Source organism: Macrobrachium rosenbergii, chromosome 8 (assembly GCF_040412425.1).
Source record: "Macrobrachium rosenbergii isolate ZJJX-2024 chromosome 8, ASM4041242v1, whole genome shotgun sequence".
Classification (NCBI taxonomy): Eukaryota; Metazoa; Arthropoda; class Malacostraca; order Decapoda; family Palaemonidae; genus Macrobrachium; species Macrobrachium rosenbergii.
Genome location: NC_089748.1, coordinates 35169846 through 35196953, shown reverse-complemented (window position 1 = coordinate 35196953; position 27108 = coordinate 35169846). Strand labels below are relative to the sequence as shown.

The 27108-nt window shown below is 38.7% G+C and overlaps 1 protein-coding gene across 50 annotated transcripts in view; it reads right to left on the bottom strand.

Annotated features, from left to right (window-relative positions):
- Nucleotides 1-27108, bottom strand: part of LOC136840690 (nucleolar protein dao-5-like) — a 1019029-nt gene that overhangs the window by 69970 nt on the left and 921951 nt on the right. For 32 of the 50 annotated variants that reach the window (XM_067107412.1, XM_067107455.1, XM_067107414.1 and 29 more), the window contains 4 exons: nucleotides 17999-18181; nucleotides 16949-17032; nucleotides 14566-15130; nucleotides 7492-7561 (listed from right to left, as the gene is read on the bottom strand). In XM_067107412.1, the coding sequence (XP_066963513.1) occupies nucleotides 7492-7561; nucleotides 14566-15130; nucleotides 16949-17032; nucleotides 17999-18181 (902 nt within the window). The remainder of the gene's footprint in view (nucleotides 1-7491; nucleotides 7562-14565; nucleotides 15131-16948; nucleotides 17033-17998; nucleotides 18182-27108) is intronic. The other 18 variants (XM_067107446.1, XM_067107424.1, XM_067107433.1 and 15 more) reach the window with 5 other exon arrangements.

Sequence of the window (27108 nt, the reverse complement as noted above, 5' to 3'; positions counted from 1 at the left end):
TTTTCTAACTTTACTGTTTCGTTCACCAAATCAAAATATTTTTGGGGGATACAGCTGTCACTTCCTATAGAATCTATTTAATCCACTTTCCGATTATGATCAGTAATGTCCAAGGTAATTTTTTGGTATTTTAATGATAATAATTCTCTAGTTTTAACACCTTTTCCATTCCTTTTCAATATCACCCACAAGCTACATAATATCAAGATTAGAGAATGCAATATATTCTGTGAATTAAATACGTGTTCCTTTTCCAATTCTTGTATATACTTCTTGGCAATAAGTCAAATATCAAAATCAAATCTACTATTTCCTAGCATACAAACATTTTTACATGTCCCTCTACCACAACACTATACTGGCTGGATTGCACTAACACTATACTGGCTGGATTGCACTAACACTGTACTGGCTGGATTGCACTATGTGAATTTAGAAAAGCTGATCAGTACTAACTAAAGTGCTATCTGGCATCCCAATGCATCACTGAGCAGGCTACATTACTGACAATCACTGCCTCTTTTTTTTTTTTCCAAAAACAGAGAGCCACTAACTAGGGAAAGAAAGACGAAACTCTGATAATGTGGGTTCTGTACATCAGGAAACATTAAATCAATGTTAATATACGCTGAATTTCATAACCTAATGCCACACAGTTGTAGCTGTTATGTCAAAGAATGCACCGTAGGCAAAAACTTCGGACAATATATTCATGATGGACAGTGCTTCCATTCTCCAAGAGAACTGGCAACTTTGAATAAACGCAACCTTAATAAGTAGTTAGGTCAAGCCCTACTGACAAACAGACATGTAACCAGGAACACTTTTGGCACCGGGCAAAAACACCCAGAAGAATATAACCTTAATCAGAAGTAACTGCGAGATCAAGAGTCGAAGACATAGGAAATTCACGGGTAATAAGTGTTAACTGTTGGCATTAAGTGCCTAGTGCCTATTTCAATTTCTTTAAAGATGACCAGGATATCATTGAAACATACTAAAGTTGCTAAAGCCAGCACTTTATGGTCACACTAACTGCATGATGCTTCTTAGGTAGCAACGACTGAATGCACTGAACCAGAAACAGTGTTCTTGGGGACTGGTTACTGGGTAAGTCCAGTGTGTGTGTGTGTCTGTATAAGGCTCTATTTTACACCCTGAGTAGCATAAACAGAACATAACAGAACATCTTCAAATTCAAACACAGAGAGAGATAATGAGGGCCTAGAGTTTCCCCTTACATTTCTAATGTAAGGTCAACAAAAAATCTTGTTGGTAAACCAATAGTAGAAACAAACAAGTTTCATGGGGGTTGTCTAAGGTTCTTGAGAACTGAACTCAAGTGTTCAGCTCAGAAGACAAGAATTACAGTGTTCAGCTCAGAAGAGAAGAATTAAAGATGTTGAGGCCACTCCAGACAATGCTGACTGAGCCAGGTGGAGGAAAGCTGTCAGAAACTTCGACCTCACATAGAAGCAAGAGAAGATGCAAAGAAAGAAGGCCACTCTTACTGGTGCCACAGATGAGGCTCTAGGACCAACAACACTACTGGACATACTGACCAATATTTTCCATGGGTTCAAGTGAGGACAACTATAGATCTAGATCTTGTATTGGTCTGAAACTAAGGGCAGGTCCATTAAAGGTGTATTCCAGAAGTAACCATGATCATTATTGATCTGACTCCAGGAATCTGCTCCCACATTGTTAGTGTTTGACATAACCTAAGATCTAGAATGCCACAAAACAGTCTTTTGCCAACTGAGGATTTGTAAGATGAAAATTTACAAGACAACAGAATGGTCAGTGTGGTTTGGCAGATCTAAGGGGCCAATCATGTTAGTGTACATCACACCACTATTTTCTCTAAAGCCTGGACTGAACACTGGCTTTTACTCTAGAAAAATGAGAATTCTCCCCATTCCTCTTCTGTAATGTGCTCAACTAAGAGATGGGATCTCTAGTCCTTTGCTGATGTGTATGTGCATCAAATACCCACTGGTGCAACCAACTGCAATGGAACTCTTGATAGAAAGAGATCATTCTTTTGTGATGCTACCAGAGTTCATTTCTGTTGGGTTCTCCCTCTGGTAACTGAACAGTTCAAAACAATTTGATATTGGACCCTTATGACTGTATCTTTTATAAACGTGTTCATGATAACGAATCTCTAATAAGACGAGGAGGCTCAAAGGTTTTAGGATATGAGGCTAATAGATCTTTGAGTCTTACATGTCAATAAAGATATAATTTATGATTGCTGTCTGGGATGAAGAAACAAATATATGATTGCTTATGAGTACATTCACATATACTAGTGTCTGTGAAGAGGGATTTTATATTCAATTTGACCACCAGACTTGGGCCTTTCATGAGTTATTACAGCTTTTCTGTCATTGCCTCAGAATCATCCAAGTATCTAGAGACTTGAACACTGTGAAAATGGACCAATGTAGTGGCTTAAGCTATGAACACAGGGAACACTGGACTGATGAGGGCAGATCGAAACAAAGAGTCTTCAGGTAATTACTTCTGGTCACAACACACCTGGACCAGGAGTCAAGAATCTTTAAAATCACAGGGTGTCAGAAGGTACTTATTTTAACATCTGGAAAGAATTCAGATCAACAATGGCTCTCCATCCTTATGTAACCATTCAGATGATGATGAGGTAAAACTGTGGGAACAGTTTAACTGCCCAGAACTGCTCCTATGGTACCAGCCCCAGTATTGACATCTATTTATTACCAAGTTCCATAAACTTCAAAGAATGCTTCTTGTAAATGAACTCTCGCTAAACAACTGTGGGAGCTGTGATAACAATATCTGGTAGCCATATTTCAAGGAAAGACCCCTTCTTGAGGTACAGGGAGTCATGATCCACAGCTGCAGTATTGTCCCTTTCATTTCTGTTTCATTGCGGTAAGATGAGACAGTAAGAGTTAAACTATCCTGTAAAAATGACCACTTGGTTTCTCTTGTTGACTGAGACAAGTTGTATGGTCTATGTTCTAACAGTGAGGCTTTTTGAAGAATGTTGCTTATCAGCAAGGTTAAGCAAAACCTTGAAATGCAATAAAAGTCCTGCTGATTAGAGATCACCTAAAAACAAGAGAACTGTCAAAGTCCAGGGTTCCTAAGCACTAGACATCTGATCCCTGGACCTGATAGGAGAGTCTAGCTATATCACTCTAGGTCAATCATAACCAAGCCTAGATGCCATTCCTCATTCAAAGAATCATTCCAACCCACCCAGTGAGATGAAAATCTTATGAAGTTTATTAGTGACTAGGTAATGGCTCCTGGATGTGCCAGTTCTATGACCACAAAGGTAAAAATGTTGTTTCCTCAATTCTAAGAGGTCTATTTATTTCAAGAGTGGATTAGGTTCTGAAATCTAGTCATTCCTTGTACTGCCTTTCTGTCACAGTTGGATGAAAAATCTATCAAGACATTTAAAATACTCTGGATTACCTATTCTCTTGAATTTATGAAAAATTGGTACTTCTTTATTTCGTCATGGTTAAAATTAATATCTGATTGCATAAACATGAACACATCACATGTGAGTCTGTAACTTACCCATGAATTATACATCTATACAGTGAAATATATAAGTAGAATCTACTGGTCCTTCAAATTTCTTGCACCTGGCTCTTAAGGCTTTGTAGGGACAAGGGTATCCAAAACCAAAAAGCAAGAATTTGAGAAGTTCATAAGGCATTGTGGTAGCTATTACAATTATATCTATACAGTATATCTGTTTCCACTATTAACCTGTGACAGAGTGGGATGTAATGGGGGTGAGTTGGTTTATGAAGGAGTTCCCCTTCCAATTCCTGACAAGTTATTGAGAAATATGTTAGTTGCATGACCTTTTTGACTTTGGCATTGCAACCAAAATCGTCTGTCTATATTATCGTGTAAGTAATTCTAATTCGTTGCTTTGGTCAACAGAGCCAAATGAGTTTTTAACACAGCATGGTCATCACCTGTTCCTCACTCCCTAGTAGAATCTGAGACCTTTGCTTGGGGAAGTGAGAATAATACTGATTACACCATATTAGTATTATTATTATTTCAGTAGATGAAACTTATTCACATGGAACAAGCACACCAAAGGGGCCACTGATCTGAAATTCAAGCTTCCAAAGAATGTTGGTTTCAACCTCCCACCGCAACAGACCCCCCAACACTGCAGCAGTAACTGATCATGGCACAGAGCCAGTGATTTTTCATAGCCTGGGAGACGCTAACCTGCGACATTTGAGCGGCATGCCCGACGCCAACCAAAAATATATCAATCCTACGCCTCGTACCCTTAGAAGGGGTGCCTAGAGAGGGTGTTAACCTTATGACTTTTCGCCAGTTCATTTGGGATGAGGCAGCTGGCCTCAAGCCTTTTCCATCCAAGCATCGACACACCATTAGATGTAAATCGGTGCTCAGATAAATAGGCGCGATGAATTTTTCAGGAAACAACCAATGAAACTGAAGCTGTGATATATATATATATAATATATATATAATATAATATATATATATATATATATATATATATATATATATATATATATATATATATATATATATATATATATATATATAAATATATATATATATATAATCACAGGGAAGATGTGTGTTTGTGTAATAAGGAGTTTAAAAAGGAAAAGAAGAGAAACGAAATTTTTTTTTTTTCAAAGCAGAGATCCTCCTAAACTAAGGCCTTTTCATCTCACCAAAAAAGAAAGAAAACAGCTGACCATGTAGTGACAGTATACATTTAATAAAAACTTACACTTCGTCCTACAAAATTCACCAATGACTCAAAACTATACAAAATACCTTAGATGCCTCCATACCTGGCCAAGGCTCTGCAGTACTTCGAATTACCTCCACGGAGAGTTTCCTCATTACATTCTGAGCTAATGATTCACCCCTTAATATTTTTTTATGACCTTTTTAGAGAAGAGTGGTGTGATAACTGAACGAAATCCATCATCAATGCTGAAATACTGCAGGCGTTGCTCAGATACGGGCCTTTATAACTTGATTTAACATGAAAAAAGCTAGATTTTTTTTTGAGATTTGAAACAGACAACATAATATCGAAATCGGTAATTTCCAGCAAAAGCTTAGTTTTATCACTTTAGAGCCGTCTATCGCTAGACCTCTTTCAAAAAGAAGAAGAAGAAGAAGAAGAAGAAGAAGACGCTACGGGAACCAATACAACAAGATCTGATAAACAGGGGCTACATACAATGAACGTGTGTATTCGACGATACGTTTACCTGTTACAAATCATGCTAATGAATTTTTCATCTAAAGGAAGGGGTATAGTACTTGACAAACCTATTACGCTACATGGTTGGAAACAAGAGTGGTTATTTCTATGGTGTCATCTATGGATACCTACACACACAAAGGAAAATAAATACAGGACCCTACCTTACCCAAATCACATGAATATTTTCAATCCTATTTTTTCATTTTTACAGTAAAATCGTGAACGTGATGGTGGATATTGATTAAGTGCAAAAGGCTTAGGTGCTTGAAGTAATTTAAAAAAAATGGTTTTTCTCTTTCAAAGATGAAGTGATTCTGAATAGATTATCATACAATAGGCAAAAAGAATACAGGTGCTTATTGAGAGAGAGAAAAAAATGGGTGGATTCAAAATAAGCAATCTGGGATAACCTTTTCAGCAAAAATTTTGTGTTGCTAAGTAGCAGCGCCGGCTTTGAGTAGATGGGAAAAATTTTGCTGCACTTATGCAGCAAAACAATTTTAATTTTAAAAAAGTGCAGCCTTGAAGAATATAGCTTGACTCTGCATTGGAAGTTCTCAAAAAAAAAAAAAAAAAAAAAAAAAGTGTTGCTAATTTCAACAGCAGCGAAGGGATGGTCTTTCTCAAAAAAAATTTTGGCTTCCATCCTGTTGTAAAGCTTTCTTTTTTTATATCAAGGTACCAGGTTATTGTGAAACACACACACAGAGTTTTAGAACTCGTCTGTTTCTTTTATCAAAAAGATGCAACTCAATCCATGTTACGTTTAACCTTGGAATGACTTAAAATAATTTAGGGGACCACACTGCTTCATATTTACAGATGTCCTATGCCTATGGGAAAGGATGGTGACCTCGCTGATAAAAAACAAGAGAGGTTTCTTATACTATGGCAATCACAGCTTTAACATGTTCCTATTATTAGGTGGAAAAAAAAAATAGAAAATACAACGCTTCCCTTCAGAATGAGTAAATTAAATGTAAATGTGGAAACTGTCCCTGAAAGCAAGTTAGAAATGAATAAAAAGGAAAAGTTAGGACGAGAGACAACTGTACAAAGATGATGTTATTCCTAAAACCAAATCTAGATCCTTTCAACACAAGGAGAAATTAACAAATGCTTCTAAATATAAAATGTGGGGGGGAAAAAAAATGAGACACAGCCGAGAAAAATTCCTCGGGCAATCAAATTCAATGGTTCTAATAATTCATATTCATGTAAGAAAAGTAAAATGCTTGATATCCTACTGAATTTTCTTTTACATTTGTACATTTCTCTACAAATCTAAACTGCACAAAGAGGAATGATCTTTATGAAGCAATCCGGGGCTAAGAATGTGTGCTTCTTGAAAATGTTAAAGGTCTCACTTGAACTCTGCACATCTGTGCTTTTAAAGACATGGACGCTTCAGCCCTGGAAAGCTTCACACGCGCGCATTCTTCTCTTCTTTTCTTTTGGGATACTATCTATCAAACTACCATACTGTATGCAACTACTTATTTGAAGGGGCATAGAGAACCAGATTCAGTTATCTCAAACTACACATCCTTACCAACAAACACTTACTCAAGATCACGAATACTCAAAGCTAAAAAAAGAGGGGGAATAAGTATAGTCGGAAAGGTAATACAATCTACAAAAAAAAAAAAAAAAAGTTAGTCCATGAAGATAAAATCAGTAGATATCAGAACTCAACAGGACGTTTAAAAATTGAACTGTGAAGGATTTTAAACACGGATAATTGTAGTTCTGACGTCTTTTTTTTTTTATTTATTCAATTTTTTTTTTATTCTTTTACTTTCTCCCTCTCTGTTTCCTGTAAGCAGATTTAACCAGAGAGTTTTGGTTTTACTCTGAACACAAATTTTGACACTCACAGACTATCAACAAGACTATTTCTAATGTGGGCATCACTGCACAGTACAGACAGCCAGGTCTCAGACAAATGACTTAAATCATATTTGAAAAGGCACAACAAGGACCAATCAGCTCTCTAGCTTTACCTCTAGAAAGACAAGTCAGAAGTTGAAACTGGACTCTTCCTTATTGGAAGAGTTTCCAGGGTCGTGTGGATGAAACCAGGAAAGAGTGGGGAGAGGTTGGTTGGGCACGTTGCTTTGGAGCAACGGATCGAACTAACAGAATTTCATATGAAGGGTTTCCATTTTTGCTTTCACAAGATTTCAGATGAAGGGACTTACCGTTTTGAGACCTTATCATCTCCGAGGCCCTGCATAGCGTCACCACCGATGATTCTGTCCGCTTCCAGTCCTGCAAAGTCGGGGAAATGATGAGAAACAGAACTTTCCAGGTAATTTCAGACAATTTTGCTTTTGCTGAAACCTAACAATTTTGAAGTAGTAAAGGTGTTTTGTGGGACTTTTTCTTTCGTTTCCATTTGATATGTACAGTAACCCTGAACTTTAATAGGGAAAGTGGCTTACTGATAAAAAAAGGACTTAGTCTAAAACAATAAAACCAGAGGTAATGCTGAACATTTTCCAAGGTAAAGGTTATGTTTCTTTCTGTCTCTGTACTGCAATGAGTTTACAAGGACTTGCGAATCAGTAAAGCTAAACACATCTTTCTTCTGGTGAGAGAATATAACAAAAGGCAGGACACAGTGCCATGGTTAAGCTAAACTCATTCTACAAAACTTGAGACGTGCACAGGGTTAGTAAACAACAAACTGAGTCTGTGGGCATGCTTTTAGTAGTAGTAGTAGTAGTAGTGAGTAATGACTTTTGGAGGATCTTCGGATGCTATTCTGAAAACTTGACATCCTGGATCTCTCACTATTCATATGGAGTGTTATGATTATAGATTCAAGACCATTCTTTCAGCTAAGATTAATTCTTCTACGGTAGTTCTTTGGTGTTCATGCGGGTTCTGCTCTCAATGCACCAACAGCTGGTGGGCTTAAGGGGGGGCGGCAAGAAAGGGCTAACGCGAAGGAGTCCTTTCGCAACTCGTTTGGATTTTGCGACAGAGAAGTATCTTTGAGCTTTTCTTGGAAGTGGAAAGGGCAATGGGATACAGTCGACCCCCGCCTATTCGCGGTTCCGGATTCGCTGATTTTTTTGGAACATATATACACATCATTCGTGAAAATTCGTCTATTCGCGGTATTTTTCATAGAGAAATACCGCGAAATTACTGTATTTTTATATCATTTTCGTGACTAAATGCACTTTTCGTGATAAAACTATTAAAATATTCAGGTATACGCATTTTTAGAGGGCTTTTTGGTGTTTTGAACTTATCAAGACAGGCAGTTAAAGCATTTTTAGAGGGGTTTTAAGTATTCGCAGATTTTACCTATTCGCGGGGATAGAGGCGCGCATTCCCCGCGATACCGGGGTCGATTGTATTTTTCAATAAACAACCTTTTTGCATTTGGAATACAGTAAAAATCCTTTTCAGTGGGCAAAAGAATTTTACCACCTTAAACATTAAAAAATCGAAGAAGATATCCATTACAAAAACTTCTCTTCAGTCAGTCCCTTGCGAGAGGACCCCTCCGTCGTTTATTTGGCAGAGTGAGTGATTGCAGAAAACTCTCTAATTCAGGTTGACAGTGGTTTATAAACAGCACTTGGTAGATTGGTTGATGGTTGTTAGAAGAAAGTTGAACTATGATAATATCCCTAAGTGAGTGTATTCATGCACTACTTTTATGTACAATATCATGTTGTACATGTGCTTGACAGACCACCACCACAGCATTTCCACCTCTTGTAGTGACTAAAATGTGTGCTGTAGACAGAGGTCTTACTTGGTCCAGGGGTAGGGCCGGTGGGGCGAGGAACTTCTCACATTCTCTTTCTCTCTCTATCTTTCTTTCTCTACCATTCTCTACCAACTATAAACTTACTCCTTAGATTAAAAGGTCAATGGTAAATTTTAAGGGAAGTTCAATTCAACAGTTTAAACGGGGAAGTCAACAGTTAAAGCAACAAAACTTACTAAAGGGGGCTCGTTTTAAGATTAACAAGATTCTGTCCTCTAGAGTCTAATCCTAATGAGGGCTCTTTAAAACAGTCTGCAAAATGTACTGTAGAGTCTCTCCGGTCATGGCATTTTAGGCAACGATAAAAATCTCTTATAAGTATACTTGAAGGCTATTGTAGCAATGCATTAACTAGTCTAACAAGTGTTCAGAGTGTGAATGTTAATGATTGTACTTGAGATAGATAAATGACCTGAATTATCATTACGTCGTTCAAGATTTCTGATGACCTTCGTTTCACACAATTTTTCAGATTCCATAAAGTTTACTCAAATTCATCATGGGAAAGTGAAGCATTTTGTTTATAAAAAGCATCTTTAATATTCTGGATAATTATTTGCTATTTGCAAATCTTTAAAAATTAAGTCACTATTACGCAAATATGTTTAGTTTGCACGGACCAGCTAGTGAATTTAAATTTCCTGATGCCTACAGATGAAATGAAAATGAAACTTGTCTTTTTTTTCCCGAAACAATATCAAAAAGATAATTGCATTAATATAATCATCATGCCTCAAGGGTCAAGTTCTGAGGGAAACAACAAAAATTTGTACTCTGTTGCTCCGTTTATTTATACTTAAGCCAGCAAATGTTCTGCTATTTCATGGCTATCATCAGGAGAACTGTAAAAATAAACCACGGCCGTGGAGCTACACAAGCAAAAATTAGATAATGAAATAAGGAATGAAAATGAAAATTAACAAAGATAAATGATGGAACACAAACTATCTGCCATGGAGCTTTACAAGATGGGCTTCTTTGGCTTCAGTGAGAGTTATGAAGGCCTATAATGGAACTTCCTCTTGCTTGGAGGAGAAAGCATTCTGAGGAGTACAGTGGATACTGTATTGCGATGTCCACTGCTTCAGCAATCCTAAAGGTGCATTGTCAATGCAGTGGCTGAAGGTCTGTAGCCGTGAGGCTATAGACGCTTCAGCCGTGCACTGACAACACACCTTAAGGCATGAAGTTATACTCCTCAAGGCTATCACTTTGTGGCCAACGTAGCTTACACGGAAGGCTTGCATGCCTCTTCCAAATGTTTATGCCTTTCAGGCAAAAGCCTTTTGTATTTTCCTGGGAAAGAGTGTGGTCAGAAGAGATTCAAGAGCACAGTAACAACACTAGACTTCTCTGGTCTCCTAGGGGCTGTGCTGTTTTTCATCAGATGGCAGCTACTAATCTGGGGTGACAGAATGCTCTCAAGTGACTCTCCCAAATGGGGTGTCTTTAGCATTGCTCCACAGGTGATAATCCTTCAAATGGCATCTGTAGGCTGTCCCATAGTCGACTTTGTGGTAGATAGTTATGGAACTTAATCAACATTAGATGTACACAGAACTAACATCTACATGTTCCATTATGAATTGCAAATCACTCATTTTTTTTCACTGAATACTGGACGTGGATTGAATGCTCTGGGTTTGGTATATGGAATTCTCCTATCTAAATATTTTTTTTTCATCTTTTATCATGTCCTCTATGATGTTGCTAGGGTGTCCATTATTTGTCAGTGTGTAGCTCACAAATTCCAGCTTTGTATAGGCAGCTTTCCAAGTGCTGCAGTGGAAGAAAGCCTTCTTGCATTAGGTGATGCCAACTGACCTCTTTCCCCATTACATTAGGGCAATGGTAGTTTTTGTGAAGACTGAGTTGACAGACTGGCTTTGATCTTTCTTGTAGGAAAAACAAATCTTGTACACCAACACCCACTGTGTCACGAGGGACTAGTCTTATTGCAGAACTTGAAAGCTGTCAACGCAAAACTTGGACATTTAAGGCCCATTATACAATTGGTGGATATCCCAGCAACATTAAAAACGGCACAAAGAAAAGATGGGCTAAATCACACACAGACCCAAACAATGGATAAAACAGAAAAACTGCCATTTTATACCACACACTGGACTGCAGGACAGTAACACAAAGGAAAGGATGCTTCTCAGTGAATCATTTTCTCAGGAGTAACACCAAAGACACCCTATGAGAGAGTACTGCAGCTACCCTTATGATGATGAACAGAAACCAGTCCTGGACCTGACTCACTTGTAAATTTTGTAAACAATAAATTAATATTCAGGTCACTTTCTGGTTTCGTTCTGCTCCTTCCTCCTTTGGTCGTCACCTTTCGTCAGTCATTACAGCCCAACTGCTTGTTTTTGTTTCGAACATGTTGATCTCGAAGTAACGAGATCGCCACAACAAGTTTCAATGTTCAGGAGAGGCATACAAACCCCTTAAATGACTTGGAGCCTATAGCAACAACAGGGTCATACATCAGTCTTCTTTAGATCACTTATGAGAGATGATGAAGTTATTCACCAAGAGGATAACCATGGCAGCTGATGGATTGCTGAAGCAGCGGGCATCATATTGCAGCAGCCAGCGTTGAATATTTAGGTGACCTCATGCTGTGTTCTACATTCAAGCAAGAGCTCAGCTGTAGGTCCGCAGAACTCTCTTCGAAGTTACATTGGCTGGAATTGGAAAGCTTCATGGCACGTTGCTCAGATGTTTCTCCGATCATAACTTGTTAGTTTTCTGTAAAAGAAAACTGTTGTGCCGGCTTTGTCTGTCCGCCGTCAGATCTTAAAAACTACTGAGGCTAGAGGGCTGCAAATTGGTATGTTGATCATCCACCCTCCAAACATCAAACACACCAAATTGCAGCCATCTAGCCTCAGTAGTTTTTATTTTATTTAAGATTAAAGTTAGCCATAATCGTGCTTCTGGCGGCGATATAGGATAGGCCACCACCAGGCCGTGGTTAAAGTTTCAATTGTATCCTCTAGCTTCAGTAGTTTTTATTTTATTTAAGCTAGCCATAATCGTGCTTCTGGCAATATAGGAGACCACCACCAGGCCGTGGTTAAAGTTTCGGGCCGCATATACCAAGACAGAAAACTCGATTGCGCTAAAGAAACTTCGGTGCATATTTTCCTTGTTTTTCCTTTATGATTTTCACTTTTGTCCTTATTTATAATTCTTGCTTGTGCTTTTAACACAGCATTAACCTTTACATAAGCACCGCAACTTCTCTGTTAAATTATCCCGATGATAGCCAGGAGTTAATAGCTGAAAAATAGCTGAAACTGTTTTGCCGGCAAAATGACAAATAGCTGGAGCAATAGACACAATTACTTTCCTTTTTCTCTCAGACCTTCAGCCTTGAAGTCTAAAAAAGGTACAGGAAATTGGTGGGAAAATGTTGCTGTAGAATCATGTATAAAACTCTGAACTGTGTAAATAAGCAAATAGACATCACTAATATAAAATACCTGGCAGTATAGTCTACCAATCAGTTTCTCTATACATATCAAAATGTAATTACTGTTTCATGAGAGTTGGCAAGAGAGAAACTCTTTACGTCAAACACTTGGGTGAAAGCCACAATGACTAAGCAATCATTTTAGGGTAGACATTAAAATTTTATACTCAGTTTAATATAAAATGATATATTTATATATATACATATATATATTAATATATATTATATAATATAAATATATATCTTGCTAATTTTTAATGTTTTTATTACGTAATAATGACATTTTTAGAACATTTAGTGAAATATTAAACTGGCGCCCTTTCAGATAACAGAGAGAGGTTCCATAAAATAATAATAATAATAATAATAATAATAATAATAATAATAATAATAATAATAATAATAATAATAATAATAATAAAAATAATAATAAGTTTTGTCGTGATAGACTTCCAGCTTGATTGAATCCATAAAACACAAAACTAAATCAGTTCACTAATGGCTTTTACCAAGAGCTATGTAGGAATACGTTCAGTCAGCAATAATAATAATAATAATAATAAAAAATGATTAAAATATGAATTCCTTTTTCGTAACACTATGAATCCGAAAGATTAGTTTTCATTCGTGAAAGGGGATAATTTCGTTATATATATATATATATATATATATATATATATATATATATATATATATATATATATATATATATATATATATATATATATATATATATATATATATTTACAAAAGCATCAGAAACTAATTTTGATTTAACTCGTTATTTTTGCAGTCTTTCACCCAAGTGCAACTACCTAACAAGCAAGCTTTATATATATATATATAGATATATATAAAAGCGTTGTCTTAAACTGTCATCAAATCTTCGGAATGTCAAGAAAATTATTAAAATCTTTTTGTGTGGTAAGTTAAATAATCCTTTATTAAGCTTTAATGGGTCAAGATCACATCCAAACACCAGCATCCTTTCGATGAATAATCAATTCTCAAGGTTCCTGGAAAACACTGTTCTAAAATCATGTATAATCTGATCAAAATTATGTGTCTTGGAGCCCAGGTCAGCGGGTCATCAGTGACATTAAAAATCCCATATTTAGAAATTAAAGAGTTGAGCATAAGCTTTTTGAGTCAAGTTTAAACTGAATTAAAATGAGTTGCTTAATTATCTTTAAGACGGGTAAATTTACACACATATTTATATATATATAGTATATATATAGCACATATATATATGCATATATATATATATACAGTATATAATATATATATATATATATATATATATATATATATATATATATATATATATATATATATATATATATATATATATATAGTGTGTCCTACAGTGTGTCCTACAATGTAACAGCAAATCTCGACGGAAAGGAGACAGCATTTTGATTTGATTTCCATCGCAAAATTATGTGCCTTTATTAAGCCACTAGGTATTACCAATACGTTCCACTATTTGAAATATCACGCATAATTTACGGTAGATGAAGCTATCAAATAATAAACTTCTAACTTCGCTTTCAGTATGTCAGAATGATTGACGTGTACTTTCAGATATTAAAGGCTATGCAGCTTTGATTTAATCGGTGATTTGGGATTATTTAAAATACAAGAAACAAACAGCAATGGGGAAAACTGGGTTCTAATGTGCTCCATGTATATAATAACTGTGAAAAACTTTAGTTCATTTTTAGATGACTCCCATGACAACCAAAATCAACTTTCTTTAAAAAAATATATATAATCTTGGTCGATGCTGAATTCGGGAAGAAACGGGATGTGAAATCTATATGAACGATTCATTTGCCAAATGAAAAAAGGCCAAGTTTTTAATCTTACGAGAATGTGGTCGCACACAAATGTGTTCGTTTATGTCTTCGCTGAATAAATAACCAGAGATGCGTGTATTCTGTCTGCGTGCGTGTGTATGTCTGTTTGTTTGCGCGTGTGGTATCCCATGTATACCTTTGGAAACCCGCCATGCAACGCCATCGGATGGGACCCTCCGATGACCTCGGTGCCAACTGGAGGTAGTTGGTGCCTCAGGGAGGGCAGATGACGTAGCGGGTGCTGCCGCCGCCGCTGCTGCTGCAGAGGCCGTTTGCGGGTGCTGTTGGTCGTGGTGTCTCTCAGGGGCGTCTCCACTCTGAGGCGGATTCTGCTGATGGTGGTGGTGGTGGTGAAGGCCGCCGCCTCCTCCTCCTCCTCCACCAGCGGCCGCCTGAGGAGGTTGAGGGCCAGCACCTAGGCCGACTCCCCCACCTCCTCCTCCTACAACTACACCTCCGTCACCTCCCCCTCCACCTCCTCCTCCTCCTCCTCCACCTCCTACCTCCGTCCCAGTGCCACCTCCACCACCGTGAATGCGACCCATGGACTTGGACTTACGAGGTGTTCGAGGCGTCGTCTGCTGACCTGCGGGAGGAGCCGGTCCGTCGTCGTCGTGCCCTCCGGAGGAAGAAATCCCGCCGCCGCCGCCGCCGGCGGTCCCGTTGACGTTCACGTGGATCTGGGTCGACTGTGGTGGCGGCTGTGCACAGGCAAAGAGAGAAACGGAAGAGAAAGACGCGTTAGTGGGCAAAAGGGCAGTCATGACAAGTCTGCAGTTAAGACTTCGTCGACTCGCCGTATGAAAGACGACGGTGACAAAGGTCATATTATAAACATGGATCATCATAATCATTATTATTATCATCTCAAAATCTCTCCATATTCACATGAGACACAAGACAAAAATGAGGGCAGATATTTCAAAAAAAAATCTTAAGTTGACACATGACAAAATTGAGGACAGATATTTCCAAAAAAAAAAAAATCTTAAGTTGACACATGACAAAATTGAGGACAGATATTTCCAAAAAAAAAAAAAAAAATCTTGAGTCAAAACTACCGCTTTTATGATATAAAAATCTGATGACGACACAATCAATAAATGCTACAAAAGGATATCAATTCAAGAAAATGATTCCTACAAATAAAGGATACTATACAAAGAAACACTATGTACAGACACACTGACAGAAATGGAGATAATACAATGTTAAAAGAAAAAAAAATTTACAAAAGGACACAGAAATGAGAGTACAAGAACACATTATATATATATTATTTTTTTTTCCAGAATATCTTTAGGCAATGGATACAAGAGAGGTCTTCCCTCCACACACAAATAAGCGTAACAAACAGAAACGATTCAGCATGCAGAGAAATAATTGAATACAACTTCCAAAATATTTCTTCTCCACACTCCTGTTTATAAAATACACATTGCAGATCAGTACACGCAAATGTTCCGTTTAAGCATTTACTAAGAGAAGTCAAATATATATATATCTGTATATACATACATATACAAATGAATAGGCATCAAATTTGTTGATAGAAAATTCTCCAGTGTAAGATATCAATCATTCACGCTTCAGATACATCTTGATTATAAGAAAATTGTAAGTTTTATATATATATTTTTTAATAATAGGAAAATTGCAAGTTTTATATATTTTTCTTCACCAACACAGTATAACAAGAACGGCAAGTATTGTAAAAAAAAAAAAATAGAAAAAATCCTGTTAGCTGAGACATGAGACATTACTATATATTTTGAATCAAATAGTTATGAGTGAAATATTCAAAACTGTATCTATCAAAACGCTTCGTAAAATTTATACCCATTTCACCGTTTGCGAATTGGTTGAAATTGGTGACTCTCGAAACAATAAGGATAAACATGACCACATAAGAAAAAAAGTTTTTTTCTGCTGTAATCATTAACTTTCCGTCACACAAACTCTCTCTCTCTCAACCCAAGTGTGATTCTGTCAATACCCATGAACATTTGCACATGTGAAGAACACACATATATAACTATATATAATGACAAAATTTTCCTTTTACTTAACACAGTCATCCGTAGCAAAGGTCATTGCAAGAAGATTGCATTAAAAAAAAAAAAACACACACACACACACACAAACCTCCGCTTGAAGCACTGCGCAAACATCATTGTTACTCAGTTGTTTTATATATACACTATCAAACACATAAAAGATATAATATGTGTAGACATGCTGGAAATCATTGCAGTGAAGGGATTGTCTATAATTACAACCACGTTTCCTTTATTTAGTCACGAACAGAGCAACAACATACGAATATATCATATCATCTGTTGTAAGAAAATAAGATCATAATCATTTATGTGTGTTTTTTGTTTCCCCGTGATCAAAATATTCTCCTAAAGAAAATGGAAGAAGAAGAAGAAGGAGAAGAAGAACGTCTGGAATGGAAACAAAGGCAGAAGGGATAATTAAAACTCAGATGAACCAACCACAATGCTGCTTATTATTACCTGACGAGCATTCGACCAAGTGAGCAGGGATTTCATATTATTACTTTTTGACCCCGTCTCTGGCCTCGGTCTTTTTGCTCTGTACTGTTGGGGTTGAAGGGAAAACACTTGCTTTATACAGCTCTGTGGTGATAGAGTATTGTATTAGGTGATTTTATATCCTTAACAACTAGTGGCAACTTTCTCTGCAAAGATATTACAATGATCTTACTGTCTACAATATGCTACAACTGCTTACATACTTGGTAGTACTATATAGGCAAAGCTATCAAAGTGTTTCCAGTGAGAACAAGTATGATACTCTTCTACGCATTAGTCAAGGGTCATTTGTACTCTGTATCAATCAATGGCCTCCTCTTCAGAGATGATGAAAAGTTCAGAACAGGGAAAACTATTAAACTATCAAAGAGAAAATAAAGACATCAAGACCTATATAAAATTTTTTATGCTGATGCATCAACTAATCAGTAGTAACCTCAGTGTAAACTCTAGAAAACAGCCATGGAGTGGTTAAGTACTGAGCTACTAGTATCTACTGTTATGTTACAATTCGAACCTTAGACGGGTGTTGTAATAATGCAATACCTACAGGGGTCCTATAATAAGAAGCCCCGACTGGGGGCTACCTTAAAAAAAATGGAAATGACTCAGTGGAGGGATTCATCAAGTGCTCAGCAGAACCGAAATCAGATGACACTGTGGGGGGCAAAGCTGTCATGGAAAAACAATGAAGAGTCTGGGAGATTCATTAAAAAAAAAAAGGGGGAGACGAACGGGAGGGAGGGAAGAGCTAACCTATAAAAGACAGGTCTTGTCAGAGGAGTTCAATTTCTTTACAGACTGGCTTAAAAATGGTCACTGCTGAAGGCTGCTTCTCTTTTGTGGGGAGGAGGTTTGGGAAGCATAGGAAGGTAACAATGGCATACTAAAGGGACGGTCATCACCCTCTTCTAGCGCCTTTTCCTCTCCTCTACAGAGCCGAACTAGAGCTTTTGCAAAAGCGGAGGCAGTCGAGAGAGCATCGTCTGACTGCACAGGGGGGAGGATTACCTTTTCGGCCTCTAGGAGCGGGGCGGCCTCAGGGCCCCTAGCAGAGCCGCCCCTTCTCACCCAGGCATACTGGGTCTTGTATTCAGACACAAGTAAACTATCATCATCTAGGTCCCTGCCTAAGGGCCCCTCAGATCGGCTGCGATGTGATGGCCGGAGAAATCGTCTGCTTCGCTCCTCCGACTGCAAGGAAAGTGGCAACTCAGGCTTCCTCCCCTGCACACCTTCTTTGGTTGCTGTTGCTACTACTCTCTCTCTCTCTCTCTCTCTTCTCTCTCTCTCTCTCTCTCTCTCTCTCTCAAGCACTCATACGCACACGCACACTACATTTTCAAAGGATATATGCTCAGAAAGAACCCTCATCAATTTGAGTGAGTGGACTGGGTTCTAGGGAAGAAGTAGGCCTAACGGTGGCACAGCTAGGAGAGAAAGGGACCTTGTGTACAGACCATGCAGAGAGAATATGAGACTGGAGAGTTTTCGACTGATGTTGTGCAGAGGATGATCAGCCTGGAAGGAAGGAAGGAAGGAAGGGGGGAAGAAGAAGCACAGACAAAAGGGGGGGGGGGGAGGGGGTGATGGGAGTGATGAGTGAACGTGCAAAAGGGGAACTGGGGAGATTATGAGCAAGTACTATGAGGAAGACATGTTGATGTGAAATAGAACAGAGACTCTTGTTTTGAAATGTTCTCGGGGAGGTCAATGTGAATCGTCATTCATAAGTGCTCTTGAACTTTGCATAAAACTGTGATTCTGACACATTGATGTCGGGAAAAGTATGAAGAAGATCACTGGAAAGAAGCAGAATGATTAAATCCACCATGGAAGCAATTTAGTCAATTCTACAACAAATGGGAATATATATAAAAAAAAACTTAACATGAAAAGAAACGAAACTCGAAAGCAAAAAAAAAAAAAAACTTTTGGAAAACAAAGCACTAACGTGAGAATTAAAAAGTAAATGAGAATAAATATTTTGAAAGGAAACCAATACTAAAATTGACTTTTATTACAGAATGACCAACCACGAACACACTATTGTCATTAGGTGGGAGGGGATATAATCTAATTGAATTAGTCGAAAATTCCTTGTGATCTTTAAAACTGTGAAGAAGAAAGGGAATGCATCTTTCAGTTATAAATGTCAGATTTTGGACATACATTCATGATACGTCCTCAAAGACAGTGAGTTGATTGAACCAAATCAAGAGCACACGATTTTGCAAGAGGGCTAGAGTCAGTATCTGCTAAAACTGAAGAGAATGAGGGTTGGGGGAAAAGAGGTCATACAACACTCAGATATCTTGTGTACATGCATCGTTTACACCATCACCAAACAAAAAAAATGAGAAAAAAATTAAATCATAAAAAGAAAACCATATTAATATCAGAAAAAAAAACTGTGGGATAAAGTTAAACATTATTATATAGCATCTAAAGCCCTGTAATAATACTGACGAGAGAAGTGGGTCTATCATAGAGGCATCTAGTCTAGAAAAGAGGCATTGGACTTCAAAAACTTACACAGTTGTTTCAGATGGCTTGGCTGCTAGACAATTCAAAAAATGGGGGAATGAATCAAAGATTGAAAAACTACGTCCATCATTATCATCATCATCATCTACTACTCTTCAAAAACATGTAAAGCAAAATGGCTGTTAAGGTTCATCTGCAAACAACTACATTGAAAACCGAAATGAGTCATCTCTATGGCTGACGAATGTGCAATTTTTTAAAAATATTTTTTTTCTTTCTTTAGAAAACTTTGACATAAGCAAATAAAGAAAACGAAGCTAGAGCTGTAAATGCCAAGAAACAAAATCAGAGCGAGGTCCTTTTAGAATGCTGATTAGTATTCTCCATTCTCTCTCTCTCTCCTGAAAAGTCATGGCGAAGTCGGTCATTCTGTTCACGGAGCCAACACGTCCATTTATTTAAACAAAAGCTTCAATCTAAAGCATAAACATCAGGATGGTTACGGTTTTATAATTCATATTTATAGAATAGGCATCAAATTTATAGCAAAATAATGCTGCAATTACTTCACAGTTTTTATTTATGAGGTGTTTTCTTAGCGATGCAAATGCTATTCGTGACCCAATCTTTCCAGCCGGCATAATTTTTTTTTTTACAATTTTATGGTTTTATTGACGTGCTTCCGTGTTTTCCTCGACATTGTCCTATCATAATGACACCTTCCATTTTGATTTCGAGAATCTTTTCCCACCCTCCCTCTGCAAGCTTTAGGATAGCACATTCGGTCACAGCATAACTACTACTACTACTACTACTTTCTCCCTGTTAAACTTCCCTCCTTCTTCCTTGTCATTTCAATCACTTACACCTTCTTTCTTATTGATTTCTGTGTCTACCCAACCCCCTTCGCCGTTACCATCATCTTCAGGTGGGGTCGCCTACGATTCCGTTCAAACTCCTCCTTCGTTCGGCTCAGAACCGTCCACCGAATCGATTCTAACTCAAAGCAACGGTCTTCAGAGTGCATTTAGGTATATAATTCAAGTAGCTGACGATAAATATCGTAGGCAATAACGGAGATAAAAAGACAAAAGGGAAAAGCTTTCATAGAAACTGAGATCCGAGTCGAGCCATGAGAGAGGAATCCGGCAATGCAGATGGTGTGCATGGGAAGGGTGAGCGTTGGCTGGGGCACGATACCTGCTTTCGCTCGCCACCAACCGCCCTATAACGTTCGTTGACTTTGAAAAGGTCAGGACATTATCTGCTCTTCTGGCTACTCGGGTCATTCACTTTCGATTGCAATTAATATTAAAATCTCTCGATTAGGTCAAGCGTTCTACCGTCACTCTGTACGAATAATTGAGCGGGGAGCAATTTTGTGGAATCGTTCACTGCGGTTCCCCTTTGTCCTGAATGGCCGGCCGGCAGTAGGTCTGTGTGTTGCCGAACGCCCACCTGAACTACACGGTTAATATGATGTCGTGAAGTCACCACTGGACGGAGGCTTCCACTACAGAACGTATTTATTCGTCTGTTTATAGAAATAACTCATCAAGCTCGAAGTGTAACGCATCGAGAAAATAATACCACAAACCAAAATCAAAATTCTATGCTAGCCTGAGATAGTCACGGTGCCAGCTTCATGCCCCCGCTATTTATTGCAGGTCTACTACAGTCTATTGTACCAAGAGCTAAAACCCTGTGGGGATAAAAGATGCAATAGAGCCATTCCCTAAATGCAGAGAAATATATTCGACTTTGTGAGGATAATAAAAAAAAAGATTCGTGCAAATGGGAGAAAGACATGTTGAGACTATGCAGCAGTGATCCATGCACTCAAAGTGTTGTGAATGAAAGAAGGGGAGAGAGAAAGAAAGGAAGTAAAAGGACTGTGAAGGAGCATTAAAAAAGAATATAGTAGTCTTAAATCCGGCCTTATAGCAACCAAAATATCAGGTTCACTTTAAAAGCAACTTTTTGGTGGCAGCTCCGTCATGCGGTCTACTGTAGGTAGATATATCTATACAGTTTCCTCTTCACGGTTCACATTCTTTTTTTTTGGGGGGGTTTTCTTTCTTCATTTAATTCTTCTTCAGTCCTTCAAGATTCTTTTTATGTCTTGCCAGTTTAGTAGCCGAAGTTTACGACCATTCCTGGTGGTTCCTCAGGCAGGGAGAGACGAATTGGATACAAAGAAACACAAATCACTTACTGCGCTGATCTGACAGAGAGCGAGACAGGTCTCCTCTGACGGACGAGCAAATGAGCGGAGAGAGGAAATTTGACTTCCACAAACGGGGCTTTTGACTCCGTAACAAACCCATTATGCAGACCGATAGATTCAAAATAAATAACCAAAAAAAAAAAGACCAAACTATCTATCTACCTATTCCACACCCTGTTCCTACAAACGGTAAATCAGAGAACACACACTTTTGCACAACTTAGAAGTAACTCTTACCTTTTTCCAGTTGATACCACTTACCTTTCGCCTGGAGGCCACAGTTATCTACCACATTACTATGCAATGTAACGGTCTGGTAAATGTATTGTGTACAACAGTATTCTTTTTTCTTCTTTCTTATTACTTTACTGAACAACTTTGCTTTGAGTGTGCTCAAAATATTTGCTCATACAAGAGTGTTTTGTTATACTTTTCAATTCTATAATGTTTTTGGCACCATATATCAAGTCATTATACAGTAATTATGTTCATATCAATAATATTCTCTCTCTCTCTCTCTCACTTTCTCTCTGTATATATATATACATATAAAATCCTCATTAGTAATATATACATTATATATCATATGTATACACATACATAAAAAATCCCCATTAGTAATCCACAATCACTTCCCAGTAACAGAGGAAGAAGAAGATTCACAAACAAAAGATTGATAATAAATTCACGAGTTCCTTTCCTTTCCCCTGGCAAAATCCGCCCCAATAACATTGTCACTCCAATTCGCGAGCGCCTTTCTTGTGTCAAATAGATGTCTTAGCCCCGGGTCATATCGACTTCAATAAACGTCACAGAGACAAAGGGAAGACGGCATTCTAACGTCTCTGGGTGGCTGCAAATGAACGAAACTAAGAGGGTTGTTAACTTCGTTTAATTGCTTTCCTGTCTGTTTGGAATAGAATGGAACTGAATACAGGATTTAGGCCTAAGCCCAGAATAAAACAGAATAGAATAGAATACAGAATTTAGTTCTAAGCCTAAAATAAAACAGAACAGAATTTAGGCCTACGACTAGAATAAATTAGAACAGAACACAGAATTTAGGCCTAAGCCTAAAATAAACTAGAACAGAACACAGACTTAGGCCTAAGCCTCGAATAAAATAGAACAGAACACAGAATTTAGGCTTAAGCCTAGAATAAATTAGAACAAAACACAGACTTAGGCCTAAGCCTAGAATAAATTAGAACAGAACACAGAATTTAGGCCTAGGCCAAGCGCTGGGACCTCTGATGAAGTCGTTCACCGCTGACATGGAAATTGATAGTGAGAAGGTTTGAAAGGTGTAACAGGAGGAAAACCTCGCAGCTGCCTAGGAAACAGTTTCTTTTAGAGAGGGTGGAAGGTCAGATGGAAGAGAAATAAGAATGGAGGTACAGTAAAAGAAATGAAAGAGGTTTCAGGTAGGGGCCGAAGGGACGCTGCAAAGACCCTCCAATAATGCCTACGGTGCACCATGTGAGGTGCACTGACCGCGCTATGTTAGCTAGTCTATGTTCGCTTCCTCCGGGGAAAAAAAGAAGGTTGAAATAAATGATTGAAGGCAGAGAGAAAATATATGCAAAATCCCGTCAGATAAATGATAAATGATATGATCTGCGGAATAAAGCAATTAATTTCGCGGATGCAAATGAGCCGGAGAAGCTTTCAGGGCGATAGCCATTAGAGCTAATTCTTCCCCGAAGAAGGAAAAATGTTTCGCCAAGCTGCGGCCTTTGTTCAGTTTTCAAGATGTCGTGACGTCTTGAAGTGGGCGCATTTATCTCCTGCGAGGCTGCAGGGGCTTGATAAAGAACCGTAAGCTTTCGCCGTCCTCTTTACATACGTTTTTCAGTTCTCTGTAAGAGAAAACTATTGTGCCGGCTTTGTCTGTCCGTCCGCACTTTTTTCTGTCCGCACTTTTTCCTGTCCGCCTCCAGATCTTCAAAACTACTGAGGCTAGAGGGCTGCAAATTGGTATGTTGATCATCCACCCTCCGATCATCAAACATACCAAATTGCAGCCCTCCAGCCTCAGTAGTTTTATTTATTTAAGTTTAAAGTTAGCCATAATCGTCCTTCTGGCAACGATATACGCCAAGCCACAACCGACAGGTGGTTAACGTTTCACGGGCCGCGGCTCATACAGCATCATACCGAGGCCACCATAAGATAGATCTGCTTTTCGGTGGCCTTGAATGATACTCTGTAGCGGGTGTACAGAAAACTCGATTGCGTCGAAGAAACTTCGGCGCATTTTTTACTTGTTTTAGTTTATGTGGGCGAACAAACGTTAACGCGAGATGCATCAAACTTTTCATTATATAAACATGCTAATAATTAATGAATGAAATGCAACGGAATATAAAATTTAGGCCAAAGGCCAACTGCTGGGACCTATGAGGTCATTCAGCGCTGAAAGGGAAATTGAGATAAAAAAAAGGTTTTAAAGATGTAGCAGTTGTACTCTGAAACAATTGCTGGGAGAGGGTGGAAGAAGGAGAATATGAACGGAGGTAGAGTGAAGGGAATGGAGGGGTTGCAGCTAGGGGCCGAAGGGACGCTGCAAAGAACCTTAAGTACTGCCTACAGTGCACCGCGTAAGGTAACCCCCCCCTCTAAAAAGGGGGATAATATCTAGGAATGAACCAAGTTCTCAGTCTTTCAGAAAGCTTGGACAGGCACCATCCACTTGGGACTAGGCTGAGAATTTTCATTATTATTATATCTGTTTATTTGTAATATCTTACATTCGCAAGTCATCCTTTTAAATCATATCCCATTTTATCACGATTTATCTATCTATCGGTCAGTTTATTTAGGCTTTCCTTCGAGGAGAAATGACTTAAACACGTATTTGAAACATTAGGATGAAATATCATCTCTTTACCATCGACCTTGGTTGTAAAAAAATGCGAGTCTTCATGAAACATGAAAGCTTTAGGATTACTCAATATCTGGACAAGGAGAAGCCAAAATGGTACCCGAGACTAACTTTACTTTCTATAAAAGGGTCAACACCAAATGGTTGCTGGGACTAACTTTACTTTCTATAAAAGGGTAAAGTCCAAATGGTAGCTGAGGCTAACTTTGAAAAAGACCACATGGTAGCTGAGACTAACTTTGAAAAAGAACACATGGTAGCTGAGGCTAACTTTGAAAAAGACCACACGGTAGCTGAGGCTAACTTTGAAAAAGACCAAATGGTTGCTGAGACTAACTTTAATTCCTGCAAAAGAGAAAATACTTAATGGTAGCTGAGACTAACTTTAATTTCTGCAAAAGGAAAAAGACCAAATGGTAGCTGAGACTAACTTTAATTTCTGCAAAAGGAAAAAGACCAAATGGTAGCTGAGACTAACTTTAATTTCTGCAAAAGGAAAAAGACCAAAATGGTAGCTGAGACTAACTTTAATTTCTGCAAAAGGAGAAAGACCAAATGGTAGCCGAGGCGAACTTTAACTTCCTGCTAAGCAGCAGAGAAAAAACCAAACGCAAAGGACACGCAGCCACTCAATAGGCTAGTACTACTACCGACCGAGTGGTACGTCGGCCCTTCAGTAATCGATTCCGAATCTTCGTCGAAGAAGCCTCGCCTAGTCGTTAAGTGAATTCCGAGTGATCGGCTTGATAAAGCGCGGTTTCCACTTCCTCAATCATCATTCTGTGTATTCCTCCACCGCCCCCCGCCCCCCCCGAACCGTTCATTATTGCCTCGCATATGTCAGAAAGAAATGAGTAAAGCATTACTAGGCTAATGAGAGCTATAATGAGGGCAAGGGTGCCGAATTGCTACGCGTGAAAAGATTGAAATTAGGACGAAAACTTTAAATACTTCAAAAACTACTGCCTTTTAAGCAACAGCCTATGTCAAAAGAGAGGTATATATATTACAACGCTAGTGATACCTACAGTACTTTAAATAAGACGTCAAACTACCTCCCATACAAAGATTAAACTTGACTTTAAAGCAACCTGATGTCCAATAACTGTATTAAACCGCTACGTATCCACCTACGCGCCACCTACTCCGAGGTGCTAGTACTAAACATGGCGGAAGCTCAATGGGACGCCGTGTTTAGTACTAGCCCCTCGAGGATCTAAGTATTATATACACCCATTTCTATATATTGTTTTCCCGGAATCAACACGTTCGAAACGAGACCCAAACCACGCAGAATCTGCTTTCATTGAACTCCTGAAACGTAACTTCAGTCCTGCCGTACTATACCGCGCAGTCAGCAGCCACTGAGGGTCGGTGAATAATGGAGCTCACCTCAACCTTGACCTTTCAAAAAGGGAAGCCTCAAGCTTCACTGGATTGTCGGAGCGCCAAAATTGCCGAAGCTTTCTAATAACAGTAAATTGAGCTCTAACACGTAAGGCAAATGATAAATATTCTTTGCACTGTGGATCTCTACGGATCTTTAGTACTATAGATACGAGCAGTTTCAGGCTTCGCTCTGAGTTTTAAAAAACAATGCCCTTTTGAGAAAAGGTTAATTGATAAAGAGAGAGAGAGAGAGAGAGAGAGAGAGAGAGAGAGAGAGAGAGAGAGAGAGAGAGAGAGCGTTCTCTGAGTGTTGCGTGTAGAGAAAGAGAGAGAGAGACAGAGAGAGAAGAGAGAGAGAGAGCTCTCTGAGTGTTGCGTGATGAGAGTGAGAGAGAGAGAGAGAGAGTTGAGAGAGAGAGAGAGGAGAGAGAGAGCGTTCTCTGAGTGTTGCATGATGAAAGAGAGAGAGAGAGAGACACAGAACGCTCTCTGAGTGTTGCGTGATGACAGAGAGAGAGAGAGAGAGAGAGAGAGAGAGAGAGAGAGAGAGAGAGAGAGAGAGAGAGAGAGAGAGAGAGAGAGAGAGAGCGTTCCCTGAGTGTTGCGTAGAGAGAGAGAGAGAGAGAGAGAGAGAGTGTTGAGAGATGAGAGGAGAGAGAGAGGTTCTCTGAGTGTTGCGTAAAGCTGAGAGGGAAAGAGCCATCTTGCAAATCAGGTCTTCATGAGCTGTTTCTCCTGATGAGGGAGAGGAGGGGGCGGAGGTCGAGAGAAAGAGATGAATACAAACATGAGAGAGAGAGAGAGGTCTTCAGAGAGCTGCTTCTCCTGATGAAGGGAGAGGGGAGGTCGAGAGAATACAAACATGAGAGAGAGAGAGAGAGAGAGAGAGAGAGCCTCTGGTCGTTAGGCCCGCCTGGGGGTGCTGTAATCAGGTAGGGGGAAAAGATAACGACACGAAGAGGACGGAAAAATGGGAGACCTGACGTGGAAAGGGGGAATAATGAAACACAAAAGGCAGGAGACATGAGAGACATAGGAAGGAGAATAACGCGAATGATAAAAAAATTAATTCGTGTAGGAACGAGTTTCACATGGTTGAAATATCAAAGATAATTTTGGCTATGTTTATTATTA